This window comes from Candida oxycetoniae (genome assembly GCF_023343755.2).
Source record: "Candida oxycetoniae strain CBS 10844 chromosome Unknown scaffold3, whole genome shotgun sequence".
Taxonomy (NCBI): Eukaryota; Fungi; Ascomycota; class Pichiomycetes; order Serinales; family Debaryomycetaceae; genus Lodderomyces; species Lodderomyces oxycetoniae.
The window spans coordinates 466230-489214 of NW_026055368.1; the positions used below are offsets into that span (position 1 = coordinate 466230).

The 22985-nt window shown below is 37.9% G+C and overlaps 6 protein-coding genes across 6 annotated transcripts; 3 read left to right on the plus strand and 3 right to left on the minus strand. All coding sequences in view use genetic code 12, as the record gives it.

Annotated features, from left to right (window-relative positions):
• Positions 1-212: 212 nt before the first annotated feature.
• Positions 213-1556, plus strand: SPT10 (Spt10p; the record flags this gene model as incomplete). Its single annotated transcript, XM_049322400.1, has 1 exon — positions 213-1556. The coding sequence occupies one exon, from the start codon at positions 213-215 to the stop codon at positions 1554-1556; it is 1344 nt and encodes a 447-aa protein (XP_049181818.1).
• A 226-nt stretch (positions 1557-1782) lies between these two features.
• URA2 (bifunctional carbamoylphosphate synthetase/aspartate transcarbamylase) lies at positions 1783-8409 on the minus strand (the record flags this gene model as incomplete). The annotated part of the gene is made up of 1 exon (XM_049322401.1): positions 1783-8409. One exon carries the CDS (start codon positions 8407-8409, stop codon positions 1783-1785), a length of 6627 nt encoding a protein of 2208 aa, XP_049181819.1.
• Positions 8410-11875: 3466 nt separating this feature from the next.
• On the plus strand, positions 11876-15262 carry TRK1 (Trk1p; the record flags this gene model as incomplete). Its single annotated transcript, XM_049322402.1, has 1 exon — positions 11876-15262. The coding sequence occupies one exon, from the start codon at positions 11876-11878 to the stop codon at positions 15260-15262; it is 3387 nt and encodes a 1128-aa protein (XP_049181820.1).
• Positions 15263-15348: 86 nt separating this feature from the next.
• Positions 15349-16206, minus strand: IMP4 (snoRNA-binding rRNA-processing protein; the record flags this gene model as incomplete). The annotated part of the gene is made up of 1 exon (XM_049322403.1): positions 15349-16206. The coding sequence occupies one exon, from the start codon at positions 16204-16206 to the stop codon at positions 15349-15351; it is 858 nt and encodes a 285-aa protein (XP_049181821.1).
• A 494-nt stretch (positions 16207-16700) lies between these two features.
• On the minus strand, positions 16701-18879 carry MNT3 (Mnt3p; the record flags this gene model as incomplete). Its single annotated transcript, XM_049322404.1, has 3 exons — positions 16701-17125; positions 17467-18306; positions 18876-18879. 3 exons carry the CDS (start codon positions 18877-18879, stop codon positions 16701-16703), a joined length of 1269 nt encoding a protein of 422 aa, XP_049181822.1.
• A 1391-nt stretch (positions 18880-20270) lies between these two features.
• Positions 20271-22865, plus strand: KCS1 (inositol polyphosphate kinase; the record flags this gene model as incomplete). Its single annotated transcript, XM_049322405.1, has 1 exon — positions 20271-22865. The coding sequence occupies one exon, from the start codon at positions 20271-20273 to the stop codon at positions 22863-22865; it is 2595 nt and encodes an 864-aa protein (XP_049181823.1).
• Between the last annotated feature and the right edge of the window lie 120 nt (positions 22866-22985).

The window sequence follows — 22985 nt, forward strand, 5'->3', positions numbered from 1 at the left end:
TGATGTGATGTGCCGTTGAGAAAGCTGGTGGCTTTAAAAGCCGCATTTTATGTGGCGGCAAGAAGAACAAGTTCAACAAAACAAAAATGGATCATAGAAAATTGTGTAGATCAATACTACACTATACCACTTCATCTTTACTTTTGAGTTTTGCTATACCACTTCATTTTTACTTTTGAGTTTTGCTATCCAAATGCTTCTACTCTATGGTTATGAACGAATACGATAATAAAATACGCTCAAAGCAGAAACATGGAAACTCTTTAGTAACGCATTTTGATAACTCTACAAACCACACCAGCAATAAGCATAGAAATACCAATATCGACCAAGCAAAAAGTGTTATAAATGACAGATATACCATCTTGTTAAAAGACGGGGTCACAACTGCAACCATTTACCCCATATCGACCTACACTAGGGTCCCATTCGGTCTTTTGAACTTTCTATGTGAGGAGTACAACATGGAAATAGAGAGAGGGGAAACATTACCATTTTTTGATCCGCTATCTATTGAAGGGTTTGTAAGCTATTGGTTCGAGTCCTCATTTGTTGGTATTATGTGCCTTGGTGATGTCCCAAATTTGGACGAAGATGATAGAGAGTGGGAAAAAGAGTGTTTAGGAGCTTTTTATATCAAACAAAACTACCCAGGAAGAAGATGTTCTCATATTTGCACGGCTGAGTTCTTGGTTAATGCAGGTATCAGGGGAAAAGGTATAGGCCGAACCTTGACTGACTGTTTTTTCCAATGGGCACCCAAGTTAGATTACACTTACACCATTTTTAATCTTGTTTTTGAGAGTAATGCAGCAGCTAGAAAGTTGTGGGAATCAATGAATTTTAAGAGGATTGGAAAAATCACCGGTGCAGCATATGTCAGAAACTACGATTCTCCGGTTGATGCGATAATATATGGAAGAGATTTGGTGAGCAAATCCAACATCGAATCAAGCGCTTACCGATTCGATAAAATAAAATATTTCTTAGAAACAGGCAAGTACCCTGCAACTGCAGATAGACAGGAAAAAGCGCGACTACGTGCGGGAGCCATCAAGTATTATATTGAAAAGGGGAAACTCATGTTCAAGGGTAAAGAAGTGGTTGCTGAATCAGATCAGCAATCAAGAATTTGTCAAGTAATACACCAAAATAATGGCCATTGCGGTATAAACAAAGGCACCACATTAGTTACTGACAAATATTACTGGCCAAGAATCAAGGAGACCATGGGAGTGGTTGTCAAAAACTGCGAAAAGTGTACCCCTGATTCCAGAATCACTGAAAATGAAGATGGTCGTCAATCGAAAAGAAGAAGAAGAAGGCAAACCGATTTCGAAGGCCTGAATCAAGAAGTTAATCGAAATGGAGAAATCAGTGAATATGTACAAGCCGTCATTTCGGAGGTGCAAGAGAATCACAGAGAAGAATATAGACCTTCATATGCAGAGGTGGCAGCATCTTCATTGAGGAACTTTCCACAGTATAACAAAGAAACTTCCAACAACGAAGATAATCACGATGTGGTAAGACCTAGAGTTAAAAAGTACAACTAGTAATAATATCTCTCTTTTTCTTTACTTAACAAAATGTTTATAAAACTGTACAAGAATTCAAACGGTCACTAATGTGTCACTTGATATCTCCCCCAAGATACCAATATTTCCATAACCTTTCATGAAAGAAAAAAAACTTGATATAAAGTTATAAGCTCTAGAATCTCTTTTATTTTTTTGTTTTTTTTTTTTCAATCTGTTTGTTTTTTGTTTTCATTTTTTCAATTCAAAAATCAACTCCAATTACCATTGCTAATAAAGCCATTCTTATGAATAATCCATGTTTCATTTGTCTAAAGTACGCTGCTCTCTGATCAAAATCTACTTCTTCTCTAATTTCATTAGTTCTGGGCAATGGGTGCATAACACACATATGCTGCTTAGCATCACTCAAGATCTTATTGTCAACAATGTATGTATCCTTCAACCGCTGGTATTGCTCCTTGTCCTCGAACCTTTCCTCTTGTACCCTTGTACAGTACAAAACATCCGATCTGGCGATTATATCCTTTGTCAACTCTTCAGATTCAACAACCAACATATTGTTCTCAATCAATAACTCTCTAATTTCAATAGGTATTTGCAACTCTTTTGGAGCAACTAACTGCACTCTAACATGATAATGGCGCAATAATTGCACTAAAGAGTGAACGGGTCTGCCGTATTTCAAATCACCCATGAAGGTAACAGTAATACCATTCACTGTTCCCAATTCCTCCCTAATTGTGAATAAATCTAGCATGGCTTGTGTTGGGTGTTCTTTAGAGCCGTTGCCGGCATTGATGATTGGTAAAGGTGAGTATTTAGCAGCAATATCGGCACTCTCTTCTTTTGGATGTCTCAAAACAACTGCATCGGCATAGCACGACAAAGTCCTGATTGTGTCTTGCAAGGTTTCACCCTTTTTGACAGATGATGAATGTGAGTCAACGGCAATAACTCTACCACCTAATCTTTGCATAGCAGCATCAAATGACGCTGAAGTCCTAGTGGATGGCTCGTAAAACATTGTTGCCAAAACCCTTCCCTTTAAGATATCCAAAACACCTTGTCTTTCGACTGCAAGTCTCATCTCTTGAGCAACTGCGAATAAAGAATGCAAATCTGCTCTTGTGATATCTTTGACTGATAAAATGTTATTCCTCAAGAATGTATTCTTTCTTCTAATGTAATCATTCAAAGCAGCAATTTCACCCAACGAACCAGCAACAGGCTGTGAAACCAATTCAGAACCAAGTCTCTCAAATGCAGCAGGTTGAATATCAGGACTTTCTGGTGCAAGTGAAGGGCGACGCAAGGATGAGAATGAAACTCTCTTTTGACTCAATATAGGAGAAACTGGAACAGATGTGAAATTATTGAATCTGGATTTTGATGCCACCTCGTTCTTACCTAGTGCTGCATCAGCTAATACATTGCCATCCAAGCAAACCGTTTCGCCATGGAATGATACCCTTTCAATTACTCCTCTCAATTTCAAGTCTGTAAAACCTGGAAAAACAGGTTTAGTTTCCGAATATCTGTCCAAATCTATAACAACCTGTGCGTCTTGTTTAGGAATACTGAATATTTTAGCTGGATTAGTGTGAAACTTCTCAACGATATCAGCAATCGTGATTTTGCCCTTGTTCACAGCAGTCAACAATAATGGAATTGTCTCACTTATTCCTAATCCTGGAGTGATGTTTTCGTTACAAGCTTTGGCTACTAGGTAAGGCAAAACACCAATTGAAAAGCAATCAATATCAGCCAAGTGTTCCCATAAGTAGTCCTGGTCGCTCTTTGTTGGCAAAAATGGGAAGTTCAACTCATCAGTTGAAAGGAACAACGCCAATACAGCAACATCGCATGTGACAGCTAACCCTTTATTCTTTGTCATCAAAATCAAGTCCAAGTCTTCTTTAGATAAAACACCTGTGATATGGACCGATCTACTATGTAATGAAGCCAATAAAAGCACCGATGCCAAGTCTGTTGATTTGGCATCTGTGATAATAGGCTTGTTTTGTGGCCAAGATGCAAAATGAGCACTAATTGCTGAAATTTTAGATCCATCGATATCGTTGAATGGAATGTATAAAGCACCTGCATTTTCCGCAGCATCCAATACGCTCTGTGCATTAGTCTCTGAAGCCGCAATGGAAATCGAATAGTCAGTATAAGCATCAGCCCCTGCTTGATCAATGGCATCAACCAAAGACCTAAAATCGGTAACAGCAGCACCAGTTTGAGTATGTGGCAAAAACGCATTAAAGGTAAAACCGGCGGCCAATGATTCCAATGTGGTTTTCTCAAAATCATTCAATGTGGTTACAAACGATGTGATATTAATAAGCCCAGGTAATATTGACGTTCCATGTGAGGTTTGGGCGTCTTTGTTTGACACTTCAAGAGATATGTTTCTTGCAATTGCTTCCACTAACAATTTAGCATTCTTCACATTGGTCACCAATGGGATAGCATAGTCAACAGCCATTCTACGAGACTCGTAACCTTTAGACATGTATGAAGCTGGACGACGGAATCTATTGGATGAAGGCAAATTGACATACAAATCTATCAAGTTATTTGCCAAATGTTGAGTTAATGAGTATTCTGATTTTTGGTCTTCTTCCTTGCTCAATACCTCTAAGTAGTGTACAGGAATATCATGTTCTTTGAGGAAATCTGCAGTACCGGCAGTGGCAAAGATTTTATAGCCCAATTCGTTTAATTTAGCGATACTTGGCAACAACTCTTGTTTCTCCTTATAGGAACCTATCGAGAACAATATATTCTTTTTGGGTAATTTGAAACCAGTTGAAAGCAAGGATTTCAAATACGCCTCATATTTGTTTTTACCAAAAGTGGCAACTTCACCAGTAGAAGCCATTTCAACACCGAGCACTGGATCGGCTCCAGCCAATCTTGAGAAAGAAAATTGTGGTACTTTAACAGCACAGTAATCTTCAGGTAGTCTTTCACCAGGATAGGCAGTAAGTGGCAAATCCATAATGGCCTTTGTAGCCATTTCAATCAAATCAACTCCAACAACCTTGGAAACGAATGGGAAAGATCTCGATGCTCTCACATTACATTCAATAACTTTGATATCATTGTCTTTTGCAATAAATTGAATATTGTAAGGACCAGTGATGTCTAAAGCTTTACCAATCTTTGCAGTAGCCTCAACTATTCTACGAACGGTTTCCGGGTCCAAATCTTGTGGTGGAACAATTAAAGTAGCATCACCAGAGTGCACTCCAGCATTCTCAACATGCTCAGAAACCACATGCATAATCATTTTACCGTCTTTGGCAACAGCATCCATTTCAATTTCCTTGGCATTTTCAATATACTTGGTGATGACTACTGGGTAATCAGGAGAAACATCAACAGCTTGTGTCAAGTATGATGCCAAATCGTCCTCTGAGTACACTGTGTTCATAGCAGCCCCTGACAAAACGTATGATGGACGAACTAAGACCGGGTAGCCAACCTTGCTTGCAAAATCTTCGGCTTCATCAATAGATGTTAACTCCTTCCATGCTGGTTGGTCCACTCCAATTTTATCCAACATTCTAGAAAATTTGTATCTATTTTCAGCTGAATCAATCATTTCTGGCGAAGTGCCCAAAATTTTTACATTTTGTCTGTATAATGGTAAAGCAATGTTGTTAGAAGTTTGACCACCCATAGATATGATGATACCGGCAGATTGCTCCAATTCATAAATGTCCAATACTCTTTCCAAGTTGATAGTTTCAAAGTACAATCTATCAGCCTCATCGTAATCCGTAGAAACGGTTTCTGGATTGTAGTTGATCATAATTGTTTTTATGTTATTTTCACGCAATGTTCTAATGGCTCTAACTGCGCACCAATCAAATTCCACAGATGAACCAATCCTGTAGACACCTGATCCCAACACAGTCACTCCATGATCATCAAACGAAACATCCGAAGAGTCGGCATTGTAAGTAACGTACAAATAGTTTGTAAAAGCCGGGAACTCTGCTGCAACTGTGTCAATTTGTTTAACAAATGGAATAACGCCAGCATCCTTTCTCAATCTTCTTATGGCAACCTCATTACTGTCAACAAACTTGGCAATTTGTCTATCTTCAAATCCTAATTGTTTTGCTTGTCTAATAATGGACACGGGCAAGTTTTCCTTTTTGCCATAACTTGCAATCTTGTCACCAAACTTGATCAAACCTTCCAATTTGTGTAAAAACCATTGGTCAATATTTGTTAATCTCCATACTTTATCAACAGAATATCCATCTGATAATGCATTGGCAATGGCAAACAAACGTTGATCAGAAGGTGTTTGTAACTCTTGGTCAATGTCTATAGACATTAAAGCTGCTGTTTTATTGAACCCCAAATTATGATAGTCGGTTGACCTTATTGCCTTTTGGATAGCCTCTTCAAATGTTCTTCCAATCGACATAACTTCACCAACCGATTTCATTGAGGATGACAACAAAGCAGAAACACGAGTAAATTTCTTCAAATCCCATCTTGGAATTTTAACAACAACGTAATCCAACGATGGCTCAAAACAGGCACAAGTTGATTCTGTGACTTTGTTTTGCACTTTGTTCAATGGAATGTTTAAGCCTAGTTTAGCTGCAGTATATGCCAAAGGGTATCCAGTTGCCTTGGATGCCAAAGCCGAGGAACGCGATAATCTAGCATTGACTTCGATAATACAATAATCTTTTGAAAAGGGGTTTAATGCGTATTGAATGTTACATTCACCAACGACACCCAAATGTCTAATCACATTAACAGCCGTGGTTCTCAACATGTTATAGTCTTCATCAGACAATGTTTGAGATGGAGCAACGACAATAGAGTCACCAGTGTGGATACCCAATGGATCAAAGTTCTCCATATTACAAACGGTGATACAGTTGTCAAAAGCATCACGAACAACTTCGTATTCAACTTCTTTCCAACCTTTCATGGATCTTTCCACCAAAACTTGAGGGGATGTTGCAAAAGCTTTATTACACAATGAAACCAACTCTTGTTCATTATCAGCAAACCCAGATCCTAAACCACCCAACGCAAAAGCTGCTCTCACAATTAACGGATATCCTATGGCATTAGCGGCGTCAATTGCTTCTTGAACATTGTTACAAGCTTCAGATCTTGCACATTTCTCTCCAATCTCTGCCATTGCACTAGCAAATAATTCTCTATCCTCGGTAGTGATAATAGTATCAATCGGAGTACCCAAAACTTTAACGCCCAATTCTTCAAACTCGTCTTTCAACGCAATACCAACACTCAAAGCAGTTTGGCCACCAAATGTACAGTAAATACCATCGGGACGCTCGTGCTTGATCACCTTGCGCACAAAGTCCGGGTTGACTGGTAAAAAGTAAACCTTGTCTGCTAAACCTTTTGAGGTTTGAATAGTGGCAATATTGGGATTTATCAACACCGTATAAATGCCTTCTTCTTTCAAAGCCTTAATAGCCTGTGAACCCGAGTAATCAAACTCACCTGCTTGGCCAATTGACAATCCTCCCGATCCCAAAACCAATACTTTCTTAACGTCAACTCTTGGGTGAGCAGTCAAATTTTGTTTCAACTCGCCACCAGGGAACTCCACTTGTTTATAAACTCCAGTCTTGTTGTAGTCAGCAACAGCATTGATGAACACGTCAAACAAGAATTCTGTATCTCTGGGACCTGGTGTAGACTCTGGATGGAACTGAACAGAAAAAAAAGGCTTAGTTTCGTGATAAATACCTTCATTGGAACCATCGTTGGCATTTACAAACAACTCCTTCCAACCATTAGTCAAACTCGACGCATCAACTGCATACCCATGATTTTGAGAAGTGATGTAACACCTACCTGATATGGTGGATGTACATGGAATATTATGACCACGATTACCAAATTTCAATTTCAATGTAGAGGCACCTGAAGCTCTAGCCAATAATTGATGACCGAGACAAATACCAAAAACAGGAGTCTTGGCCTCATTCAACACTTTTTCCAAAACTTTTACTGTTTCATCCATAATCGCAGGATCACCTGGACCGTTTGAAATAAATAAACCGTCATAATCATCTTTCGTAAAGTCATAGTCCCATGGAACAACTAATAGTTCAACACCTCTTCTAACAAAACATCTAATTTGATTGTATTTCATACCAACATCAACTGCAACAATTCTAATAGGCTTTCCATCCTTTCTCAATTTGACATTTTCTTTCGGTGAATACAAAACAGGCTTTTTAGTTGATACTTTAGCAACCAAATTCTTAACGTTTGGATCATCATATTTGGGGATATCGAAATACTGTTCCCAGTTACCAGAATTGTCGGCAATGATTTGTTCAGTTATAGTACCGGCTTTCTGTAAAGCCAATCTACCCAAGGTTGAGCCTTTTTCTCTTAATCTTTTTGTTAAAGCTCTGGTATCAATACCATAAATAGCTGGGATATTTTGTTCCTTTAACCATTGACCCAATGATGACTTGGCTAAGAAATGTGAGTATTTCTCGGTATAATGTGCAACAACCAAACCGGCAATATGGATTCTATTAGATTCGAAATATTTAGGTAATGCCGGAAAATAGTCATTGTCCTCTACCTCTCTATCTGGAACACCATAATTGCCGACCAAGGGATAAGTGATTACTAAGATTTGGCCTTCGTACGATGGATCAGTAATTGATTCGGGATAACCAACCATACCTGTTTGAAAAACCACTTCACCGGCTACTGGTACTTCGGCACCAAATGAATAACCTTGCAATGCTACACCATCTTGCGTTTCCAAAGTCATTAATCTGTCACCGGTACTGTCCATTGGTGGACATATTGGAACAGAAGGTTTGACCATTATGAATTTTCCTTAATTCTACTGAAATCGATGATTCTACTGAGATTGAGGGGGGGGGACAATCAACTAGTAGTTTGAAAGTTAGTAAAATCGGGATTTATAGAGTTGTTAAACAGAAAAAGACAACTTTTTATTGAAAAAAAGTGCGTCTTTAATGAGCTTTGGTGATGATTTGATGAACGTGGCTGAACTTTAGTGATTTTTTGCCGGTTTTTAGTGGTATTTGATTGGTTTTTAGTGGTGTTGAATTATGTTTTATAGAGATTATCGGCGTTTTAGCAAGTCTAGTGGGGGTTTGAAGAAGGTTTAATAAAACCTGCAAGACAATTTTTCACTTTCTCCTTGTATCAAATCTCTTTAGGTTCCTTCTTTTTTTCTTTTTTTTTTTTTTTTTTTTTCTTTTGAGCTCATCTCATCGCGCGCAGATGAGAAAGATTGAAAAATGGAAGCGGTAAACTGGTGTATGACTATTGAGCAAAGCGGTAAACTGGTGCAACACTATTGAGCAGAGCGAGATAGTGTTGATAGTGAAGAAACATTGAGCTAATCCAAGATTGATCAAGTAAATATGGCAACACTATCGAGAAGAGAGTTTTGATAGTGGAGAAACATTGAGATAATCAAATAAGGTGTGATAATGAAATAGGATGATGTTTTAACTATAGAGAGCTCATTTTAAAAAAATATTAAAGTTTTTACTTACCACAGAGTATTCTGGTTAACAGAATAAATAGCAGGGAGTGGTGGAAACGGTGGTATGGGGAATAAATGGTACTGCTTACTAAGAGAGAGAGAGAGAGAGAATAATAGTAAAATAATATATTCTATTCATTGATTAAATAGAATTATAAGTTAAGGGGATTTTAAAGTATTTATACTAGTTAATAGAAGGCATGAAATAGGGAGTGTATAATATATGCGCAACGGTTGAATTTTAATTTTATAGAAAAAACTAAAACACTATCAACACTATCGAGCAAAGCGAGATAGTGTTGTAACAAGCTAGTCCACTATCGAGCAACACTATCGAGCAACACTATCGAGCAAAGCGAGATAGTGTTGTAACAAGCTAGTCCACTATCTCGCTCTGCTCTATAGTGTTGTAACAAGCTACTGACTAATAACACTATCTCGCTCTGCTCTATAGTGTAAAAGAAGTTAATGCAATTGAAATGATTACACAACCATTCTGTTGAAATGATTACATCAACTTTGATGCAATTAAAGAGATTACGTCAACCTTTGTGGAATTAAACCTTTAGTTGTAACAATTTTGTGATTATTTTAATGTTTCTTTTTAGCTTAAATGTAATGGAAATTTTGTATTGAAAACAAAGCGAGATTTCTCAATTATTTCAACTTGCAGTTGGATACGTCATTTTACTTGCATAAAGCGACACTAGCAACACTGTCGAGCAACACTTTCAACACTATCGAGCAGAGCGAGATAGTGTTGTGACAAGCTAGTCCACTGTCGAGCAACACTTTCAACACTATCGAGCAGAGCGAGATAGTGTTGTAACAAGCTAGTCCACTATCGAGCAACACTTTCAACACTATCGAGCAGAGCGAGATAGTGTTGTGACAAGCTAGTCCACTGTCGAGCAACACTTTCAACACTATCGAGCAGAGCGAGATAGTGTTGTAACAAGCTAGTCCACTATCGAGCAACACTTTCAACACTATCGAACAGAGCGAGATAGTGTTGTAACAAGCTAGTCCACTATCGAGCAACACTGTTGAGCAACACTATCTCGCTCTGCTCGATAGTGTTGTGACAAGCTAGTCCACTATCGAGCAACACTGTCGAGCAACACTATCTCGCTTTGCTCGATAGTGCTGTAACAAGCTAGTCCACTGTCGAGCAACACTATCTCGCTTTGCTCGATAGTGTTGTAACAAGCTAGTCAATGTGCTCCACTAGCGAGAGCGAGATAGTGTTGGTGGCAGTAAGTGTGCTCCACTATCTAGAGCGAAACAGTGTTGTAACAAGCTAGTGTGCTCCATTATCTCGCTTTGCTCAATAGTGAAACATCTTTTCTATATACCAATAATCATTCTGACCTTTATAACCAAAAGAAAATCATTATATTACTAATCGATGGTGTTCACAACTCTTTTCTATATTAATTAAGCTACACGGTGTTGCTCGGTAGTGTCTACTCGGTAGTATCTACTCAATAGTATCTACTCAATAGTATCTACTCGGTAGTATCTACTCGGTAGTATCTACTCGGTAGTATCTACTCAATAGTGTCTACTCAATAGTGTCTACTCAATAGTATCTACTCAATAGTATCTACTCGGTAGTATCTACTCAATAGTGTCTACTCAATAGTATCTACTCAATAGTGTTGATATACCAATCAAACAGAGGACAATCTAAATCAATATACCTACTACAACTTTATTCTATAATAATCAATCTTATTAAGATTGAATAGTAAAATCATATTTGTTCTATAGACTTTATGTGCATTATACCCCGCTGCAAATGCAGCGGGGGAAGTCAATGAGGATATTTCATCTAGTACCTATTTGTCTATGTATATACAAGACTAATTATAACTAATAAACTATATTAAAATATACGACAAACCGTGTAATAATATTGATTACACGGTTTGTAGTGTTGCTCGATACAAAGTGTTGCTCGATAGTGTCTACTCGATAGTGTCTACTCGATAGTGTTTACTCGATAGTGTTTACTAAGTGTTGCTCATAGTATTGCTCGTGTTTTTTGTTTTTTTGGTTGCAAATTCAATTGAAACGAAAGCATATACAAGATAGTTGAGTAATACTATATCTCAACTCTCTTCTACATACAGCCACCTATTCTCTGAATTAACCAACTACATATACCAATAATTAAGCTACATGGTGTTGCTTCCCGCTCTGCTCGATAGTGTTGTAACAAGCTAGTGTTTACTCGATAGTGTTGCTCGATAGTGTTTACTCGATAGTGTTTACTCGATAGTGTTTACTCGATAGTGTCTACTCGATAGTGTCTACTAAATGTTGCTCCACTATCTCGCTCTGCTCAATAGTGTCTATTCGATAGTGCTACATGGTGTTGCAACACTATCTCGCTCTGCTCGATAGTGTTGCTCGATAGTGTTGCTCGATAGTGTTGCTCGATAGTGTTGCTCGATAGTGTTACATTCCTCTAGGGTGTACTTTTATGCCAAGGAAAAAAAGAATCAATTGAGTCTCACATAGTTAATTTTAGCAACCAAATATAGCAGTATCTAGTGGACCTTACAAATAACCCTGGCAGCTTGGTTTGACGATTTGGCAAGTTAGGCAGTTGCGTGGCTGATCCTTTGGAAAGTTGAGTTACACAGGAAACAGGCAACACCTTTTTTCCCCCCCCGCCCCTTCTTGTTTTCTTCTTCTTCTTCTTCTTTTTCTTTTTCTTCTTCTTTTTCTTCCCTTCCTTAAATGAAGCTGTAACTATAGAAATATCATGAATAGTAATATTATCAAGATATACAAACGTCTAAAGCGAGGGAATATTCATTTTGAGTTTGGTCTACATATACGCAACTTTATTCATCATCTTGTCTCGGTGATTTACCCTTGGGCCAAAATAGTGTTGCCAAATTTCCGGGCAGTACACTATTTCTATATCATAACATGTGCTATCATTGGCTCTATCTTGGTTTACCCTGTCAAGTCGGCAAAATATATCGATATCCTATTCCTCACAAGCGGCGCATCAACTCAAGCAGGCCTAAACACCGTTGATCTCAATGATATTTCCCTCTACCAGCAAATCATCATTTATCTCCTTGCATCCTTAACAACACCAATATTCATACACGGATCCTTGTTGTTTGTTAGATTATATTACTTTGAACGTCACTTTGACAATATCAAGGAGAAATCGCGTCAGGACTTTAATATGAGAAAGCACGCAACTTTGGCTAGACAACGAACTAATAACTCCTCCATGTTGAACTCTACCAAGGTCAACACAACAAACAATAAGAAATTGGGCATTTATGAGAAACAAGACGAGACAGAATCTCCTCAATCATCAACACTGAAAAACCACCACCACCATCAGCTGCACGCTAGCGCTGCCACTAATGGCTACAACACTGTTACACACTACTCCGAGCCATCAGATGATGATGATGATGATGATGATGCTGATGCTGATGACAAGGACAATAAGAGCAAGGAAAAATATCACGAAAAGAACCTGGGTTTTGAAAAGAATCAGGCTCAAGCCCACGGCATTAAGTTTGGTGCTTTACCACATCCACGGAGGCGAAAGTCAGTTGATCCAGAAGATATGTTGAGATCAATAAACATGCTAAAGGAGGAAGAAAAACATAAAAAGAATAAGAATAGTATACAATTCTTAAATATAAGCTCACCAACAAGAAGTCGACGATCCTTTGGTCATAACAACGACAACAATACTAATATAGATCGCCAAACCGGTCCCCATCACTATAGAAACAGGCACCTTGATAATGACAATAATGACAATAACAATACTACTACTACTAATAATAATAATAATAATAATAACAATAATAACAACAACAATGAAGATGATGACGATGAAGGAGAGGGAGAGGAAGATGATGATATACTTGTGATCAAACCGCCGAATGAGGTTGAAAATTCCGACAGCCATAAAGAGATTTTTACCAAAAAACCAAGTCCTCATCTGTTACAGTTTAGAGAACCTTTGAAAAAAAGAAAGTGGTTGCAAGGAGGCGCTAATGCCACGAAACATTATAGTCCATGGACTCACAAGTTGAAAAAGTCATTTACCATGAGAAGATTTTCTGGTATGTCTAGCGACTTTGACGATGAAGAAGAAGAAGATGATGATGATGATGACGATGATGACGATGATGACGATGAGTCAATTGATTCAGAACATAACGGGCCTTTTCATTCTGAGGATGATGCTGATGACGAAGGAGGAGGATCCGATTTTGATTTTAAGAATGAAAATGATCATGAAAATGCGGTGGTGACCGATAATGAGGACACTGAAAATAATGCATATTATGATGAAAATGATGAAGAAGATGAGTCGCGACTTCCACATGCACGCGCAAACGCATCAGTATTTACTTTGCCCGAGCCGCGGGGTTTTAATTCTAATAAAGATCAAGAAGTAAAGAGAAATAGCAAGATTATTTTTGACGAAAATGAAGCAATAAGACCAAGTGCTCATAGGAGAACGAAGAAGAAGAAGAAGAAAAATCACAACAACAACAACAACAACAAGAAACACTTTGACATTCGAAGAATCATGACACCAAGTTTATCCATATCTCAGTCACATCAAGAAGGATCGCTTAGCAATGTTCACAGCAATGAGTCGGATGCAGTCACTACCTCGACAAATGGGCTTTCCAGGACTATGAGCGGGAATTATTTATCCTGGACTCCAACAGTTGGAAGAAACTCCACTTTTATCAAAATGACTGAAGAGCAGAAGGAGGAACTAGGCGGAATTGAGTACAGAGCCGTAAAGTTGTTAATCAAGATTATTGTGACGTACTATATCGGGTTTCATTTGGTATCTGCAATCATGTTTTTGATTTGGGTTTACTGTATGCCCAATTATAGAAGCATGTTAAATAATCAGGCTATAGTACCTGGATGGTGGGCTTTCTTTACCGCAAACTCTTCTTTCAATGACTTGGGATTTACACTAACAGCAAACTCGATGAACTCATTCAATCAAAATGCATTTGTCCAGGTGATAAGCTCGTTTTTGATTGTTATTGGTAACACTGGGTTTCCTGTCTTTCTTCGGTTCATAATATGGGTAATGTTCAAAGTTGCAAAACCCTTATCTTTATACAAGGAATCTTTAGGGTTTCTATTGGACCATCCACGTCGTTGTTTCACATTGTTGTTCCCGCTGGTTCCTACATGGTGGTTGTTTTTCATTTTGGTGGTACTCAACGGGTTTGATTTAGTTATTTTTTGCATTTTGGATTTGAAAAATGCAATGTTTGATGGTATTCCAATGGGATATAGAGTCTTGAACGGATTGTATCAAGCCTTTTGCACTAGAACAGCGGGGTTTTCAATCATGGATTTGTCGCAATTGCACGGGGCTACACTTGTTAGTTACTTGATCATGATGTATATCTCCGTTCTTCCAATTGCCATATCAGTGAGAAGGACCAATGTTTATGAAGAGCAAAGTTTAGGTGTTTACGCACCAGAAGAGGGGAAAAAAGAAGCCGATGAAGAAGCACCATCAAATTATGTTGGTGCCCATTTACGTAACCAGCTCTCATACGATTTGTGGTATATTTTCCTTGGTTTATTTATAATTTGTATCGCAGAGGGGAAGAAGTTACAAAAACAAGATTTGCGTTTCCAAATTTTCCCCATACTTTTTGAAATCATTAGTGCTTATGGTACTGTTGGGATGTCACTTGGTTATTCAGATGTAAACACCTCGTTAAGTGGGAAGTTCAATGTTATTTCTAAGCTTGTGATTATAGCCATGATGATTCGAGGAAGGCATAGAGGCTTACCATATGCGATAGATCGAGCTATAATGTTACCTGATGCCGAGATGAAAAAATATGATAAGTTGCAAGAAAATCATGCCATCAATAGACATCACACTTTGGAAAGAACGGGGACTTTGGGCCGTGTGGCTACATTGACCGCTGGCCCTCTCGATGGAGGCCAGAACCTTTTGGGAAGAGTTTTAACTAATGTTAACGATTTTATAGATAAACGAAAGGGACCGAGACGTTCCACTAGTGAGAGTTTGAATGAGTTGCGTGGGCAAAGTCATTTGTTCGATTCAAGTGACCCAAGATATCATGTAACTGTTATGGATAATAATGTATAGAGAAAACATAAAAAAAGCTTTTACTGCCTTCTACTTATTCCATTCCCTTCCGCCCCTCTGTACCACACACCTTCCTTTCTATAGTTCTATAGATAGTTTTTCCTGTTGGCAGTACGAATGAATCTTCTGACTTGCCACTCTACATCGGCGTCCTTATTATCAGGCAATCCCAACCTAATTTCATATAATTTCATTTCGAACCTTGGTCCTATTTCACTGATTTCTATGCTATCTTTGGTTCTCACATATACGTGATGTCTCACACTTATGAAATCGTCATTGTTAACAAAAGTGATAACCCTTGAAGAATCCTTCTTTACACCAGGTGGAAATAAATGTTGCAAAATCTTCACCACCCTTTTCCCCAAAGCACTGTTGAAATTTTCGAAAATCAAGTGTGGGTAAGATTCACTAATGTTACCCAAATTGGGCAAATCGTGTCTAAGCTTAACGTTATGTAGAGTGAATATAGCTGTTGGTCCGTGAGGGAAATGGCTAATTGTTAGCGATGTTGGGACACCTCTGTGTTCATGCAATACTATTAAATCAGATACTTGCACTCTTGTACACGTTTTCACCAAATCATTAATGATATAGTTACCACGGTTTAATTTTAAACTATTGGGGAACATAAGCTTAATTTCCTTAGAAAACTGTAATAATCGAATACTTGGGTCTCTCGAAGTTGTTATAATAACTTTGGGATCGGAAATCCCCGATAAAGCACTATATTCGTCATCAATTTCTAATTGATCTTGCACACTCTGGTCATAAATGAAATCTCGTTGTAACTTGTCATCATCTGCCAACTCTTTCGAAACAGGTTTTCCCAGCGCTAATGCCGCTTTGAGCCGCTGACGTTTCTCCGTTAGCGAAGCTTCCTGTAGCTGTAAAGCTTTCCTGTATAGGTATTCTCTCCTTTCCCTGGCCTGTTTTCTTATCATTTTGTAATAAAAGAAAAAGAGAAGCTCTATTTGAACCTGCTTGTTGAAGTAAAGATTAGATTTTCAAATTAATGAAAATGGAATTGAGATGAGATGAGATGAGATGAGAAGCTCAAATGTTTTTCCAGTGCTACCAAATGTTATGTAGAATCACTATTATTCATTATCTAACCTTATCTTGCAAATACTAAACCTGGGATGAATGTGAGAGAGTGCCACTCGAAAGAAAGGAAGGAATGGAGAAGAGAGGGGCTCAAAAGAGGACGATTTTGATATCAAAATGAAAAATTAAAAAAAAAAACAATCTTATGGGTAGAAACTTAATCTCGTCAACACACTTTGTCGAAGATAAAGAGAGATAAAAGTAGAAGCTTCACACAGACACTATCGAGCAGAGCGAGATAGTGGAGCACACTGACTATATCGACAATATACACACACCAAGGGTTCATGTTGAAATCAATAAAAGAAGAAAAAAATTCCAAATTCTTGTACTAAGCTAGTATTTTCTCAAACTCATCCATGTTCTCTAATTCGTCTTGTTGAGTAACTCGTTTCAAAACTTCCTTTTTAGAGCTCTCTTGTATATGACCATCGATCAATAACTCGTCTAGGACATGGTACGCCTTATCGAAACCAAATATAATATCCAACTCACAAACGTTTCCGTATATTTTATCCATTTGTTCCACAAACCGGTGTATAACCTCTAGTCCAATTAGCTCGTTATCATCATTATCTACGCCAATCACAAAAAACAAGGACGCGTATCGACGATAAATGACCTTTGAATCTCTGTACTCTAATACATTACACATTTTGGCCCTTCTTGAGAGAATTATTGTTGATAACTCTCTTATAATTTTGCATTTCTGTTTCTGAGACATGGTTTGATACCATTTTGATAATCTCGTTTTACCTTGTCTTGATATAAGAAACAAAAATTGAATCGCCATGATCTTCACTTTATACAACAACAACGGCTTTAATACAAAAGAGTTAAGCTTTTATATATACAACGACCTTAATACAAAAGGGTTGGGCTTTAATACTAAAGGGTTAACCTTTCATATATACAAAGTCCCAATTGGTTTTTCCTCTCTTACTTTTCAGTGTTCAAAATAAATAGTCATTTGGGAGCGCAAAAAAAAAAGAAGAAAAAAAAACCGTTCTTCTATTACTCTATATAGTATGGGTCATAAACCAAGAAACCTCCTTGTCCTTTTTAGCTATTGAGAATGCGTAGAAAATGGTTCGTACAACTCAAGTTCTCATTTGAATTGATATCATCGTCAGGGTCGCATGTGCACTTGTTGTTTATATAAGATTCAGGATCTTGCGGGCATTGTAAATAAGGTGGATGATAGTATCCTAAATTATCAAACCAGTGAATATCTTGTTTTTTGAGAAATAGACAAATCCCAATTGTATGGATCGGCGCGTCCCCCCATCTCTCGTAATAAAACCCCTCCTTTGAATCGAGGTACTGAAAAAACTGTTCATACTCATAATTGTCGAAAACGTCGACCCTTGCTATTTCGAAATTAGACCAGAAATGACATAGATTATACCATCCAAACCCATTCTGTAGCATAGGTAGCAATTCAGGACGACTTGATTTTTGTTTCGATATGTAATCAATGACAAATGACCACAAGCTAGGGATTGTCTCTGAATATTCAAATAAGGAAATAGCAAAGCCATATTTTTTATCATTCTCCTTCATAAATCTGAAAACATCTTGATTCACGTCACAGTGCAACTTGATGCCCGGCTCTATTCTCCAATAGTACTCGTACTGCCTTACCATTGGCTGCTTGTAAAAGAAACCGGAAAAAAACCGGCACATGTGCCTATATGACTCAGAATCTCCATAAGGCACATCAGCAAAGTTTGCTCGTATTTCTGAACATGCAGTAGTATTTATATGATCCGGATATGACCAGTGTTCTGGGGGGATGATCCCAAAATTGATTTTGCCTTGAGGGATATATGTGCTTATCAAGTATATGAATTCATCTGTGAATGGCTCATCATTTAAGAATGTATAATCATAGTGAAATTTTTGATTAAACCGATCTTCAATTGATTGAATTGTCTCTAATAACAGGTATACTTCTAAATTGCGGCATAAAACGAGAAAAGTCGCATTTACCTTGGAAGTTGTTGTTGTTGTTGTTGTTGTGGACCCCTTTTTAATGCATAGATCCCCGGTTTGATATTGAGAATGGTTGGTTTTCAAGAATGACTTAAGGTGACTATTATCGCGATATATATAGCAATTCTCATAATCACTAGTAGCGCCTATTGGATTGTAAAGTTTTACCAACCCTACTGTACCATATTTTGCACATATGATTACCAATACGAGAGCAAATAGCTTGGCAGCGAACATGTATCACACATCATCTGGGAGAAGACTTAGTTGGACAAAAAAAGTAAAATGAGTTTTTGTTGAAAAAAGAAACAAAAATTTAACTGCCGAGAAAACTTATTGGCTCTTTGATCAAAGAAACTTGATTTTATTGGTTTTTGAAAAAGACACTGTCTCCTTTAATTGTATATTTGGTTCATTTTTGAAGCATATAGTGTTATTTACCTTCTATTAGTTGTGGCTTAACTCCTGGATAGAATACCATAAGGCACATATTTTACGCCTTGGCTCATACCCATCTATAGCTGAGGCTAGTGCGAATTTTCTTTTTGCACCCAAAAAAAAAAGAAAATTCGAAAAAAAAAAAAAAAGAGGAAAATAGAAGAAGAGGAAAGCCTTTAAGGAGAAGAGAATAGAAAAGAAGAGGATTGTTTCCGAGGGAGAGTGAGAATTAAAGAAATGTGACAATGTAAGTGGTATTGAAGTTTGTTGAATACCAAGTCAAATACCAAAGTGCAGTGAAGAGTAAAGCAGCAGTAAGGAGTGAAACTTTAGTTTTCAAATTTGGTCTTGCTAAACGGAAAAGTTTAGTGGTGATACACGCCGCAATTCAATCTAGTATGTAACAACAATGTGTAAAATGACCATCTGTTTGTTACAAACAAATTTTGTCTCACAATGGGAAAATGCATGACCCGTCAGTGCTGCTTTACTAGCGAGTAAAACGAGCTAGTCAAATCCATCAGTGCTGCTCCACTCGGTAGTCAGATCCATCAGTGCTGCTCCACTCGCTAGTCAAATCCATCAATGCTGCCTCACTAGCTCGCTTTCCTCGCTAGTCCCGAACACGTGGTAGCGCGATTTGCTAAATCCCCACGTTTTTCATGATAAAAGAAGAAAAGTAGACATGTGGCCTCTTTCAAAGAGTCTGCAAGAAGGACAACAGTGATGTTCACACGGGGGATAGTAGTGCATATTATTTTCAAATATAATACTGGCATTTTCATTTTGTCTAGAGATGTTACTAGAGATGTTTGAGTAAAAAAAAAAAAAACAAGACATTTCGATTTAAAAATCCTGTGGAAAATCACCCAAATCAATGATAAAGTTAGCACCGTTGGAACGCTTTTCTCTATTTTCTACTCATTCAAGAATTGCTTTCTAACACACAGGTCTGGTTGCTTTCTAACACACGGGTCTGGTTGCTTTCTTTGTAATTCTCTCAGAAAATACAAAAGATTGCTTCGTTTTTAATCTGTTTCCTTTCACTAAAACACACATTTTGTTATCAACTTTAGATTTTTTTTCCCCAAAGGCTTTAAAAAAATTTCCACTATTATATGTAATTATTGCAAAAGTTACACCTCTAGATGCCATAATTTTATACAATCTCAAAGTAGCCGTCTTATATTCACTCAAGTATTCTTCCTCGCCCGTAAATCGGCTCTTCTCTTTTTCCCCTTTGCTTTACAAGAGGACAGGAACATCAAACTTGAACCGTTTTCTTCAATTTTCTTACTTTTTCCACCCTTTTTGAGATTTTGTTAAACGAAAAATAAAAAGAGAAAATCATTAAATTGAGATTATCTTGTTACCAGTTCTACCAAGTAAGTCATTCATCTGTAGACGTTTTTGAGGCAGTCGATCATTTATCATTAATACACGTATCATACATGCATAAATCACCAATATGGAAGTTACCAACTCAGTTTCTGCGTCTAATACTCTGAGCGGAAGATTGGATCAACTTGATGACCAAAACTTGAGAAAAATAACAACAACATCAAAGAAAACACCAAAAATAACACCAAAAATAACGCAACCAAAAACAATGGAGGACAAGCCACTACATCATCCAGAAATGTCCTTTCACAAGGTATCTCCTGTTCAAAAGAGCGTCGCATTTACTGAATACGTAGGTTCTGGAAACAAAAGCTTAGAAATTGTTTCATCAGAAACTGCTCAAGAAGCAATAGCATCACCACCACCTGCTGCTGCTACTGCTGCTGCTGCTACTACTGCTACTACTGCTGCTACTACTGCTGCTGCTGCTGCTACTGCCGCGGTAAATGGAGATACAAACTCCAACCCTAACCGTCTTACGGGGAGAAAAGCTGCAAGATCATTGAGAATCTTTAGAGAGACAGATGACGAAGATGAAGATACAGATAACAATGCAGTTGAAGGTGCCAGGTTAGAATTGACTAGCCCCATCAAGGAAAAATTCCTTGGCGACGGAATGGATATAGAACCTATTTCCTCAGCAACGTATATTCCACACACACCAGCCAACTCTGAAAAATTGCATGATAGATTGGATATAGCACTAACCAAGGAGATGCAAGAACTTGCAAACCCCCCAGCTCCAGCAGCAAAACCACAACATTTGACGGCAAATTTGGAGTTTGACCACAGTTTGGTTGGTAATATAACTAGTATTTCAACGATTTTGAATAGCAATGATTTAATAGTTGATAAATTGAGTGAACGAAGAAAAGAAACGGAAATGATTCAAAAGATCATCAAGATCTCTAGAGCTTCATCGCCAGTTGATCTAAGAGAAAGAGATGCATTGAAATTAGATGAGCATTTTGTTGCTGGTGGTGTCGAACCTGAAAATTTACTAGATCGGAGTTGGAGTCATGGCGATGATGATACTGACGAAGAGTCGCAGTTCCCACTAGCTGTCGAGTTAAGGCCTTTTAAAAATAAAGTGGGCGGGCACACTGCAATATTTTCATTTTCGAAACAAGCTGTTTGCAAGGCGCTAGTTAATAGGGAAAATATATTTTACGAAACTATTGAACTCCAACATCCCAAACTTTTAAAATTCATGCCAAAATATATTGGTGTTTTGAATGTGCGATATTCGAGCCTCATTAGCGAAAAGGATTTTGAGCAGAATGAGGTTGATGAAGTTAGTGGAAGAGACGGAGGGGATGAAGGGGATGAAGGGGATCATGTGTTTGCAGAACAGAAAAGGAAGCATCGAAGGCGGTCGGGAAATATTCAGCCTGAGGTTGTTCTTGACGATAACATGCACATCATTCCTGATACTTTTTGGAAACAATATCCAAGTTCGTTTCCGTCTCCTAAATATGCATCTTTTGGAAGCACAATGACGAGTCCTATTTCAAGCTTAACTACTTCCCCGGTGCAGCGTCCGAATCAAGGGTCTACATCAATCAACACTGACCTCCAAGTTCAAGTACTCCAAGAGGTATTCCAACCAGAGCTCAAATATCTGAGTAAAGACATTTTTGAAATGGAAAAAGGGGAAGAGGAAGAAGATAAAGGTAAACATTTGAAACCCCTGTATGGACAAGTTCATTTCACTCGTTTTGCGCATAGTCACCAAGCTCCCTCACGTCAGTCATTACATACCTCTGCGTCGGCAGCTGCAGCAGAATCGATGGCGGCATCTGCAACGGCACCTGCAACAATAGCATCCAATTCGTTGCTTCGAAAGCATACCAAATTTGAACGGTTTATTTTATTGGAAGATTTAACAAGCAACATGAAGAAACCCTGTGTGTTGGATTTGAAAATGGGCACAAGACAATATGGAATTGAGGCAAGTTTGAAAAAACAAAAATCACAGAGACACAAGTGTCAAACTACGACGTCGAAGCAATTAGGCGTGCGTATTTGTGGATTACAAACATTCACGCATGACAATCACAAGATAGCAAGAGACAAGTATTTCGGCAGAAGAATACGGGTAGGCATTCAATTTTGCAAAATTTTGGCAAAATTTTTATACAATGGAAAGGACATATATTCGATATTGTTTCGTGTGCCCAACTTGATAAGACAATTCAGGGAATTGTATAGTATCTTTGATGAGCTTCCCGGTTACAGAATGTATGGATCGCTGATTTTGTTGGTTTACGAAGGCGGCTCAAAGTCTAATTATGATCAGGCTAAAGTGAAAATCATAGATTTTGCACAATCTGTTATTTCAGAAGAAGAAAAAGAGAATGCTAATATACCTCCTGCCCATCCCCATAGTGTAGATCACGGTTATTTAAGGGGTCTTTATTCACTCATCAAGTATTGCGTATACATTTTCAATATCTTGAGTAAAACTAAAATATTTGAGCCGGTTGAGATGGATGAATGGGTGAAAGAGTATAGACATTTGCTCAATCAGAATTGTCGCTGGCTAGACGATTATGCCGAAATTGAAAATGAGGTGGATGGTGGTATTAATAATATTGATGATAACGATCCGTTTAATATTGACTACTCTCTCGATTTAGAAGATTGTAGTGCATCAGAATAGAAAGGAGAAAAGAAAAACGCAAAGAAGAGAGGAGTATATATTACGTGTGATACAAAATAGAATAGCTTCTTTTTTTTTTTCTTTCCACTAGGGAACCCTATGGAACCATTAGGGAGCGAA